Here is a 12195-nt window from a genome sequence, read left to right as displayed (position 1 = left end):
CTCCCGGAGTGCCGAGTTCAAATGCTGGAAAAATGACATTCAAGAGAAATTCGCTTCTTCACAGGATGCCTTCGATGACGTGGTGAAGTATTTTGGAGAAAACCCCAAGACGACACCACCCTCTGTCTTCTTTCCCGTCTTTGTCCGGTTTGTGAAAGCCTATAAGGTAAGCAGGAGCCTGGTTTCTGTCAAGCCTTCCTTGGCATTACTTCTCGAGTGGGTTCCCTCCTCGAGCTGTGTCTGGGTCTCGGTGGCTCCGCAGAGACCTCCCCTGTGCCTTTGGGCAGCAGATATGGGTGGTGAGGACGAGACAGCAGTCTCTGGCCCTGCTCCTGCGGCCCTCAGCCCGTCATGCTCCCTGTCTCTACCCGGCCTGCTGGGGGCTCAGCCCCCAAACAAAAGCTCTTGGCTGCCTGTGGGAAAGTGAGATCCAGGACCACTGCTGCCCCGTTGACTGTTGACCCTCGCAGGCAAGTTGAAGGACTGAGAAACCCAGGCCTCCCGTGGAGTTGTTGAGTGGGTAAAGGGTAGAAGGAGTGAGCCCTGGCCTATGGCAGCGGCACTGTCACTGAGGTCAGGGAGAGCCTTGAGCCTCTGCCCAGGCCCATGGGCCTCTGGACCAACATTTCTCTAGTGTGGACCAAAAGATGGCTCTAGGAAGGACAGTTGATCCCTGTTTCTTCATCTGGACCCATAATGGCCCTTCCTTTAAACGGGAGGCCTTCTATGACATAATCCGGGACCGTGGTCTTGAAAAAGCGTGTGACCCAGAAAGATCTGTGTCAGAAGAATTTGTGCGTTGAGAAAGGAGGACAAGGAGGGCAGGGCATGAGGGGACTTCAGTGCTCTTAGGAGACATTGCGATCTGTGTTCTCCAGGCTTGTCTATGTATAAGCTGGGTAATGTTGGTCTAGGAAGGAGGAGTGTGATTGTGGAGTGGGGAGGGATGCGGCAGGGATGTGGACATCTTTGAGAAACGTGATTGGAAACAGTGGGTCACTTCACCATCATCTGATGGCATTGGAGAACCATCCTTGGGCCTTTTACTTGAAACTCACAAGGTTAGGATATTTAGCCATCTTCTCTCAGCATGGCTTAGTGTAGCAGTGATATCACAAGCAAAAAGAAAGTGTCCCTGGCAGCAAGGATGAACACAAATACAGCACCAAGCCCATGTGCGAGAGCCTGGGGGCCATGAGCAATAAGAAGCACTGGTCACCAGGGCTGCTGGCTGTGGTACTCTGGGGCCCCCTGATGTGCTACCGAGATGACTCAGGGTAGCTCTTGGTATGAGCTGGGACCATGCTTCTTCACTAAAAAAAATTGTAAGTCTAGGGCTTCCCTGGTGGTGCTGTGGTTGAGAGTCCGCCTGCCAATGCAGGGGACACAGGTTCGTGCCCTGGTCTGGGGAGATCCCACATGCCGCAGAGTGGCTGGGCCCGTGAGCCATGGCCACTGAGCCTGCACGTCCGGAGCCTGTGCTCCGCAATGGGAGAGGCCACAACAGTGAGAGGTCCGCATACCGCAAAAAAAAAAAAAAAAAAAATGTAAGTCTAAGGTCTCAAAAGAAAATATATGCTGTTTTTAAATTGTATAATACAAGCTGGGAAGTGCCCCTGTTTGGTCTCCAAGTCTGGCCCTTCAGCGGGGTCGTGCATAGAGCAGAGGAAAAAGAGAAGCTGGTCTGTGGGGTGTGACAGGTCAGAGCCCATCACATGCTCCTTCCACGTTATCATTTCTCCCCGGGGTCCTGTTCGCTGGCTGTGTGAGGCGCTTATCAGGCAGGGACGTGGCAGGATATTCTGTTTGCCCTAACATATTACATAGTGATATTATTCACTGGGCAGTTATTCACTGCCCAGCCTGACACTGACCCAGGGACTTGATGGGCGGATGTTAGGGTTTTAGGATGTCATCTGTCATTTCTCTTCCTAAGTTTGAACCAAAATGAAATGAGACAAAAGCAACAGAGATGAAAACGTAAACTTTATTACTGATAAAAGCTGGATTGGAGGACAGGGCATGTCTCTGTGAGCTTACCCTTCGGCCCTGAATTAGATGACTTACCAGTGCACAGCTAGACTATTGGAAGTTGCTTTAAGGAGGCTGGCTTCAAAAGAGGGGATGCCCCGCGGGGCTGAGCTGAGGTCGGCCTGTTGGATTCCTTGTCCCTAATTCATCACACTTTTCACTGCCTCCCTTGGAAATGAGTGAGCTGTGGGAAGAAAGCCCAGGAGTGTCAACTTGGTGAGGCTCCTGAGGAAACAAGAGGCAAAGGAATGGAGGTTTTCCCCTAACATTGGGCAAAAGGAGAGGAATCTGAGACCCTCCTTTCAGAGAAGCTGTAGGGAGGGGGAAAGATTCTGTACGAAAAACAATCTCATATGAAAATCACTGAGCAGAGCTGCCAAAAGGGGAGGTACCCCGATATCTATGGTATGGAGGCTGAGAAGCAGCCTGAGTGGGGAGAGAACCATCAGGAAAGGAATTCTCTGGAAGGGGGTGAGTCTTAACTACTAGGTTATGAAGAGGTGTGATATAGACCGACAGCAAAACCTCGAATCAGGCACATAGTGTAGACCTTCCAAACCTTCCCTTAAGTCTAATTCCTGGCTAACCAAGGACTCTCTAAGAATGGCTTCTAAAAATCTTGACTGCTGGCATTTCCACTGACATAATCTTCTGCCACTTTTGATTTTACCCAGCAAGCAGAAGAGGAAAACGAGCTGAGGAAAAAACAGGAACAAGCACTGATGGAGAAACTCCTGGAGCAGGAAGCTCTGCTCGAGCAGCAGGACCCAAAGGTGAGGTGTGCCAGGCTCCTGAGATGGAGCCGTCAAGAGGCCAGAAAGCCAGATTTGCACAGGATGCCTTCCGCTTCCTTCTAGGCCTTGGAAACTTGGCAGATGGACACTTGTTCATTCGTTATTTCGTTCAGCAGTCACTGGAATGGGGCTGAGAGCATGTTTGTGTGGCATTTCCAAGTTTATAGAGATCGGGAACTTAAATCTCAGTTGGATACACAGAGAAGCCGTCCCGGGTAACCTGATGATTGGACGGCTTAGTGTCCCGGGACAGGAAGGCTTCATGGGGTCGCCATTGATGCTGGCCTTGATAGTGGGAGGGCTTCCCTGGGAACGGGAGGGAGCATTCTATGGAGGGAAACAACATAGGTGAAGACCACGAAGGCTGGCAGGTCGAAGAATTCTTCCTCAGGATCCTCTGGACCAAAGGTTAACAAGTCACTGGTTATTACCAGCTGCCTCTTGTTGCCATAGTGTCCAGCCTTCCCATTGCTGCCAGTTTTGTGCGTTCTTTAGTGCAAAAGCTTTTCTTCCTAGAAGCTTTCTGAGTTTTCCTCTGCTGAGCAGAATGTTTGGGATGGTGCTGTTTGTGTTTCGGACTGAGGCTGCTTATTAGTAACAAAATGCTCAGACACATTTTGGATTTTCTCAAACCTCCAGTGGGTGCTGGTCCCACTAATCTCTACCATTCTTCTTTCTTCTCAGTCTCCTTCCCACAAATCAAAGAGGCAGCAGCAAGAATTAATTGCGGAATTAAGAAGGCGACAAGTTAAAGATAATAGACACGTATACGAAGGAAAAGACGGTGCCATTGAAGATATTATCACAGGTAAAGGCTATTTTCTCATTGTGGCCCATGGAGATCCCACTGGCCTCACCGTTACTAGGCCATTTACAGATTATGCTACCGATTTTGTCCAGGGTTTACAAGTTCTTCAGTTGATTTTATTCAGATCCAGAACTACAGAGAAACTCCATGCTAGTATTTGAAGTATATTTATAGTAGCCTGTATACTGCCTGTCAAAGAACCCCAACACTCTCTCTGAAAAAAATCTCTGTTTCTCAATATCATTGGAACCCTGTAGATTTCACCAGGGCTCCTTTTCCTAATGATGTTCCATTGTCTTAGATTTGTCACCACGCTCCATTTTCTCCCTCATGACCACTCCTACCCACCTGCCTGATTAATAACTACTATGGACAGGACCCATACTGTACTAAGCACAGTCAACACATGCTTTTCCAACATGCTCTTTAAAAGCCTTTTTACGCACTCAAAGTAAGTGAAGATATTAGGAAATCAGGAGCTGGTGCTTTCATGCAGATAGACCAACAGGCCAGAAGCCCAGGGTTGGGGGATGGTCATTCTCTCAGCTAGGAATGGTGCCTAACCCAGATTGGTTCTTGTCTGATTAAGTTGTAGCCTAATGCCTGCTGCTCGAACCAGTTCTTCTGAGTTTCTGCATTCCCTCTTAAGGATCAGGGCAATAATTTGGGGCAGTGGCTACAAGTGACTTTCCTTTCACATTTGTTGCATAGGAATACTGTTTATCAGCTTCCAAGGTACTTAAAACCTCTCTTGTAGGAAATGTTACGCAAAAGTATAGAGATTCGTATGATGAATTCCCACATACCCTTCACCCATGAATAGTTTTCAACTCATGGCCAATCTTGTTACACGTCTGCTTCTACCTACTCCCCACCCCCTAACCTCTGGAATTATTTTGAAGCAAATCCAAGACATACAATTTCATCTGGAAATATTTCCACATATATCTTCAAAAGATAAGGACTCTTTAATAAAGCAAACAAGCATACCTACAAGACCATTATCACACACCTCCAAAACTAAGAGTTCCTTAATATCAAATAGCTAGTCATTATTCACATTTCCTCAATTGTCCTAATTTTTAAAAAATATAACTCGTAGCCTTTTGACTTCTCATTTCTTGTGAATAGCTTAGTCAGCATTGGAAATAGGGATCCCAAACTGCCCAAATCAGATTTCTTTCATCACCTCAGACCCAAGGAAATAAAATACATGAATAAATCACTAAAATGGAAGTCAATAAAGAGTTCCTTGCCCAGAGTAAACCAGTGTAAGCAGTGGGATGGGTCTCTACATAGGGTGCACACGCATTCTGTACATTTGTGCCTGCCCGTGTCTGTGTTCACCCTGCAGTGGCTTGCAGATGGCTCCCAGATAAAGCTTCCTTGTTTAGCCTCTCTCCTTGCCTCTCGCACATTGAGGGAGCAGCTCTGCTCGGAGCAAGAACAGATCTCCTTGGGTGGCACCGCTTAGCCTCAGGGCCACAGTAAGATTGACTTGTAGGTAGAGAAGCATCCAGCCATGGCACATTAAGAACTTAGAGTGCCGTTTTCATCAGTCTGTTCTCCAGCTTAGTGACACCTGGCTTGTGAAACGTAACGTTTCTATTTGTCTGACCTGATACGCCATAGGAGGTAAATGAATATGTCTATGGAGCAGATTTTTTTTCTCCTTGGACTATTTTCCATGTTCTACCCCAGACTGAGTAAAGACTGAGTAGCTCTTCTAGGCTTTATTAGCTCACTTGGGTATATATATTGCCTTACACCCTTCCTGCTCACCTCTGCCACCCTTACCCCAGGTATGATTAACAAAGCACTAACCGTGTACTAATGCAGTAGACCTTGGCTTCTTACTCTCTTCTGTTTGTCTTGTTTGGCTGTCATTTTCAATGCAGTGCTGAAGACTGTGCCCTTTACTGCTCGCACCGCCAAGCGTGGCTCTCGATTTTTCTGCGAACCTGTTCTCACTGAGGAATACCATTACTAAACTATTACTCTTTCTCACCTGATGCTCTTAAAAGGTTGCTACAGATTTTTTGACCCCTAATGACTCTCTGTTTGTGTGTCAGGGCCACCCAACGTCCTAGCATGGAATTGCCATCTCCATCATGTTGTATTTTATGTTGTCTTCACACTGCATGGTTTGCATTTCAGTCATAACTGCTTACTCACTAGCACTTTCAATACATCTATGAATCCACATGGCTGTGATGGTGTGTGCGAGTTGAATTAATACAATTACTTATAGAAATTTTCAGAAAACGATGAATAGAACACTTCTTTGAGAGTCAGGATTGGGACCAACTAGGTTGCTTTTAAGAATTGGGGGCTAATATCTTTGAACACAAAATGACAGTCATTAATAACAGTAATTACTATACCTAACATTTATGGAGCACTTAGTGTGTTTGAATAGATTTACAGATATTAAACCAGCCTTTTTGTACTTAGCATGCTTTGATAGTAAAATGAGCTGCTATACAAACTCTCAGGTGCTCTAAAGTTGCAAAATGATTTGCAGAAGGAGCTGTGAACTACACACAGCTTTAAATTGGGTCTCTCTTAACTGTCATATAGTCTGTAGCCATCATCTGCAGTGTGGTGGAGCTTATGGTACAAGCTAAACTCAGGGAGCTCTTTTGACCTAGAAAGCCTGTATAAGCTGATATAGGCAATCTATAGCTTTATACTCACCTCTTTTCCGAGTGTCATGCCCAAATTTCAGCTATCAGCAATTCCATGTTGGAGCAAGTCTGCAAAGCAAGAAATGAGAACAAAGGCTTAGGAGCTCCCACTGTCTTATCTCATTCATGCTTCTTCACTGGTGGCTCTGTTCCATGTCAAACCTCGAGCATTTCTTCTGTCATGAGATCATATCTGGATCTGCTCCTTTGGTCAAGATGGGGGCACCAGAAATAATAACTTTCCCAAGAAGTAACTGCCTGGGCTTAGTTCTTGATGGTTAAATAAGGAACAAACTTCTCTGTAGTGCCCAGTTGATTAGAATAACAACAAGGGAAGCACACACTCTAACTGGAGTATGTGAAACAGCCATTGTTTGACTCCCATGCTGAGATTGACATGGAACTGGTTACATGTTTATTTTGTGGCGTTAACTCTTCTATGAATTGCACTTGTTATGTATGTTCCTCTTTCTCTGAAGATATCAAAGGATGTGGTGTGTTGTTGCCTGTTCTATAGTGTACTTATCCCACCAGTACTTATTAACAAGGCTAGAAACTGTCATCTACTTGGCTACTGTTTATTGTCAGTTTTGCTGCTGAACTATTGTTCTGGAGCCAAACTTCAAAGCAGCTTGGATCTGGGTGGTCAGAGAGCTGGGTGGGAAGACATGCTCACCCTTCCCTTGTGTTCTCTAACACCTCTTGTAGTACGGCCTCCTGTTTTCTTCTTCTGTTGGCTAACATGCCCGGGAATGTTATTCACTAAGTTGAATTGCTTTCCATTTTCATCCCATTTTTACTTAACCATCATTTTGTGTTTTTGTTTTTTTCTGTTTAGCTTTAAAGAAGAATAATATCACTAAATTTCCAAATGTTCACTCGAGGGTAAGGATTTCTTCTAGCACACCGGTGGTGGAGGATACACAGAGCTGGCAAGCATCACTTTTTACTTAGCTTCCTCCTCTCTCTGTATGCAGATTAATGATTTCAATCTATGGCTGAGGGTAATACTGGTGAGAGTCTGACCAGGGAGAAGTCTTTGTACCTCACATTCCAATGATGTGAGGCTGAGCCTCTCTCTTGGACTTTTTGGTCTGCTTCCATGTTCTCAAGTGTGATGGCTTGGGCACGGGTATTTGCTGATGATTATACTTGCTTTGGGTGCTAGGCTGTCCTTCCCTTTACCCCTTCTTGGCCTTCAAGTTATTCAGTTAACCCCATTTTGATCTGAAGAAATTGAGAGTAAGTCCTGGCCAGGGAATGTGATCTATAGTCTTTGAAGAAGGATTAGGGTTCTTAGAACTAATTGCTCAGAGGACTCAGGAACCACAGAACTGCAGGTCCCTGCATATCCCTAGCCAGAAATGGAATTCTGACCTCCATTTACCACTCTGGGCAAGTAAGCAAAGGCTCGAGAGGATTAGGGCATGCAAAACTATTCCTGGCTTGAATTTAGGAGTAGGGCAGAGTCACAGATTCCAATGAGTCAGGAGCTGGTGGGGACTGTGCCTAACTGAGCACTCACTCAGTTTTTGCCATGTTAGAATTTGGGCCCAGTACTGCAAGATCCTCCAGTTTTCCAAGAGAAGCCAGAAACCTTGGCTTTTATGTTAATCACCAATTTAAATAGCAGGAAACCGTATTTAAAAATTTAAGTCGGGGGCCAAACATTCTGTGGACCAGGTATGGCCCATCCATTTTCAATCTGAGTAGGTGAAGGGATTAAAAAGATTAAATCTGTTTTAATTCTGTTGTGTTTCCCTTTCTAAAGGTAAGACTGTTTCTAAACAGAGATCAACAATACTAAGTTAATAAAAGGGAAATACAAACTAATTAAACAAAACAAGGGGAAAAAGTATGAAGCCTGCTTTATTTTTCTTTTCACCATGTCCCGACTCCATTAAATGGAGGCTACCTGCTGGCTAGGCTACCTGCCTTATTCATCAAGAAAGCATGCTTTCACACTAAGAGTGCTTACCTATACTAAAATTCATCCTGTTCATCTCACTTCATCCCTCTAGAACAATGCCTGCTTGAAATGACGTGCAGTGGTTGATTCATTCATTCAACGAGGCATTTTGTTGTTGTCTGTCAGTTAGGCATCCTGCAGTTCATTGGCAGTACAAATTGGAGAATCTGGAGGGCCCATACCACCCTGCCCCTCTAATGAAAAACAAAAAATCTTGGGTGGCAGCAAAGAATGTTCAGGAATGGAGAGTTATTTTGATTTAGTGATTACTTTTATTCAGAGTGGTTGAGTATTATGTTTCTAATTCGCAAAATAAAAATCTGACTTCAGCTAATTTTAATGTAATAAAAATAATAGAAGCTGTGTCTGCAAACTAAGCATAAGTTCCTTCCTTGGTAAAAATTTCCGATAAGACAGGACAGGGCAGTCTGTTTTATTAGTTTTGCAGTTTAAAATTCATTGCAGTTGTTGTTGGTATTCAGGTTTCTGGAAAGAAAAATAACTACTAAGCAATAGCTATTTCCAATGGAAGAAACATTTCAAAATAAGACTTCAGCTAGACTCTGGCCAGTGACAGAAGCAGTCTCTCAATATAGTTTTCTAAAAGAGCCCAGAATCACACCAGTATTACATGCTGTTTTGTTTGACTGTAAATACTGAGGGCAAAGTACATGTTTTGACTCAGATTCTCAATGAGTTTGAAGGGCCCATTAGCTGACTCTTCTACACAAGCTGCTTTGATTGGCTGCCAGCTGGCCTTTATCTTGCTTAGAAACATGATATTAAAGGTTCCACTTCTCTTATTGGTGCTCTCCTCTTCACAGATCTTAGAAACCAACCATACAGACGAGCCGATGCGGTGAGGAGAAGTGTCAGGCGGCGCTTTGATGATCAGAACTTGCGTTCTGTTAATGGTGCCGAAATAACCATGTGAACCTGAGACCTGCCTGTATGAATAGAGGGTGTGTGTGAATGAAACTGACCATGTGAACTTATGTGCTATCATTTAACTGCAGCCTTGAACATAGATGAAAATATTCTAAGGGCTCAGATTTAGCAAACACATAGGAATTTAAAAATGATGGGCTCTCCTTTCAACCTTTGTTAACAAGTGCCTAAAAGTGGAAGTACCTGCTCAGATTAATCAAAGCAATAGGATTTGATTTGATTAGGTATCTTTTTACACCAGTGTTGTTATTCAATTTTTAACCAAAATGTAAAATTCATATTACATTCATTACCTGCCATTGTGATTGTCCCATGATGGCCCACCCTGGTTTCCTGATAAGTTGTAAATAACATGGATGCATCTGCTGTGGGCTTCCTTTGCTGACATGTCTTTTAAGGAGTTAATTTTGTGTTTCAGCCATACCCATCAACTTGGTATTTTTAAGGGCTTGCAACGTGGAAAAGGAAAGTCACACAATAAACTCCTTCTATCCATAACCAAGCCCCAGCAAAGTACAAACATGATGTTATTGCAGTGGCACAGAATCAGTCAACTCTTGTTTCACATTCTGCTTCTGTGCTGGGGTACGATGCCCTATGAGAGACATTCATTGGTATGAATGCGACGGTATGATGGCACACAGACGTTGTATAAGACTTTATTTGCAGTACTGTGTTCTTCAGCTAGAGGCAGCTTTTAAAAAATAATGCAAATGTTTATTAATTAGCACTAAAATTAACATCTCAGTAATCAGTATTAGGATTTCTGAGGACCATTTTGGGTCAATCCTGAGAATAGAAATCAGTGCCTTGCTAGCCAGGGAGAGGTTCACTAGCTCTATCAACAAGCATTTAAGATTACTTCTGCTAGCAGCGTAGCGTTAGAATCCTGGCCTTATTATCCTGACAATCGGCAGGGTTGGTTCCCCCCCCCCCCGCCCCCCTTCTTTTTGTAGACTGGAGATTTATTTGGCATCATATATCAAAGCTAAAAATTCTTGCATTTCCAAGATCACTTTATGGGGGATTGCAATTAAATTTCTGAAATACATCAGGATTAAGTTTAAGTGATATGTAATGGGACTAAACGGGCAACAAAGCCACTGCTATTTTTCCTTCCTCTCTGGCAGGGCACTTGATCCATTCCAAAGTCAAAAACTGGACTGAAGCTAATTTGTACTTTTCATAATATACATTCTGCTTCTGGCTTACCTTTTGGTACATGACATCAATATATTAATTGTAAAGTTTATTGTATAGTATTTAACCACTGAATTTCTTATTTTGTTGTGCTTATGTGAACTCTGGTGAAGGTCCCATTTCCCTTGGATAATGTGTAGTTATATATCTCTTTTTAAATGTACAGATATTTTGCTATAAGATTGGTGCAGTTTTTTATGGTTTTTACACTTCTCTTTAATTCCCACCTAAGCCTCTGGGGTAATATTGTAAATATTGTTTAAAAATGCATCAGCCTATGCTATACAATCTGAATGTTATTTTAACTTATAGGTTTTTTTTTTAATATATATTTAACTACAAGGACAGTTTAGGGATCAGTTACTACATTTTCACTTTAGCATATTTACAGAAAGGTTACTTTAAACTGCCACCTGCTAGCACATTTTCATAATGTGTACGTTAAAAAAGAACATGCCAAGATTTTGTCTGACTCAACATTCATTTTGATGAAAAAAGCAATTTGACCATAAATACAACACAAATAGGTGGTCCCTCACCACAAAGCAGCTATTTTCCAAAGCTCAATACTGATGAACATGTTAAAATAATTGCCTATTTATTAATCTACAAATAGACAATAATGTTGGCATGCTCTTTTCTGTTAATGGGCCTGCTTCTTAGCAATATTAGAAATGTTTTATAAAAGCAGTTCATGTTACTTTTCTGGTCTTTTCATGGCATATGAGCAAATAAACTATTTACACTACTATCCTGTAATATGCTGCAGTCTTTCAATGTTATATTTTAGGGGGTTTTATGTACATTCTTATCTTCTAGAAACAAACAGGCATGTCTTGCTGCTTGAATTCATAATCTAAATATACTTGGTAAATTTTAAGAAAAACGCCTCCCTCTACAAACTCTGGATCACTTGCTGTATGGAACATAGGAACCAAATAGATTTTATTTGATAGTATTGAGTATTTTAGTGTTGAGATTTAGTATCTCCAAAATCCTAGTTAAGAATTTATTACTTCCAGAGAAACAGCACTTTTTTGGTGAGATATTGCGTCTCTCCACAGTTGTTGTAATGAGGATGTTGCGTATACACAGGCTACAAGTGGACTGCACAGAAGTACCAAGCATCTGACCACATTGGTTGGCCAGGTAAATACAAGCCGTGATCCACTGCACACACATACTGGTATTTGTAATAACTCCAAGTTATCAGAAAAGTTTAGTATATTCTTCTTAGTATATTCATTTAGTATTTTTTTTAGGGAAGCAAAGAAATTTATAATTTATTTTAGGAGACTGTCCAAGTGGTTAAAAACAACTTATTTAGAGGGGCGTAAATCAGTCTTTTAAGGAATTATTGTTGCATTTAGGTCTTTGTTCCCAATTCAGTGCTTTTTCCACTGCACCACAGTTACACAATGTACAGGCATGCCTTGTTTTATGGCGTTTGCAGATAATTTTTTATTTTTAATAAATTGAAGCTTCGTTTGTGGCAACCCTGTGTTAGATGATGGTTAGCGTTTTTAAGCAATAAATTATTCCTTAATTAAGGCATGTAGTTTTTTAGACATGCTATTGTACATGTAATAGACTATAGACTACAGTACGGTGTAAACATAACTTCTATGCACAAGAAAACCAAACATTTTGAGTGATTCACTTTATTTTGATATCCCCAAGGTAGACTTATAGTTGAAGCTTTATTTTATAAGAAGGGAAAAAAGTTAAATTTTGCAGTTAGTAAGACTGCAAAAATTG

At 42.4% G+C, this 12195-nt stretch overlaps 1 protein-coding gene across 1 annotated transcript in view; it reads left to right on the top strand.

The window, feature by feature from the left end:
• FMNL2 (formin like 2) overlaps positions 1 to 11188 on the top strand; it is a 304398-nt gene extending 293210 nt beyond the window's left edge. The window contains exons 23-26 of the mRNA XM_024735896.1: positions 65 to 166; positions 2706 to 2804; positions 3510 to 3633; positions 9114 to 11188. Coding sequence (XP_024591664.1) covers positions 65 to 166; positions 2706 to 2804; positions 3510 to 3633; positions 9114 to 9223 — 435 coding nt within the window. The 3' untranslated portion in view covers positions 9224 to 11188. The remainder of the gene's footprint in view (positions 1 to 64; positions 167 to 2705; positions 2805 to 3509; positions 3634 to 9113) is intronic.
• The last annotated feature ends 1007 nt before the right edge of the window (positions 11189 to 12195 follow it).

Source organism: Neophocaena asiaeorientalis, unplaced genomic scaffold, assembly GCF_003031525.2.
Source record: "Neophocaena asiaeorientalis asiaeorientalis breed wild unplaced genomic scaffold, Neophocaena_asiaeorientalis_V1.1 scaffold72, whole genome shotgun sequence".
NCBI lineage: Eukaryota > Metazoa > Chordata > Mammalia > Artiodactyla > Phocoenidae > Neophocaena > Neophocaena asiaeorientalis.
This window is presented reverse-complemented; position numbering and strand designations above follow the sequence as displayed.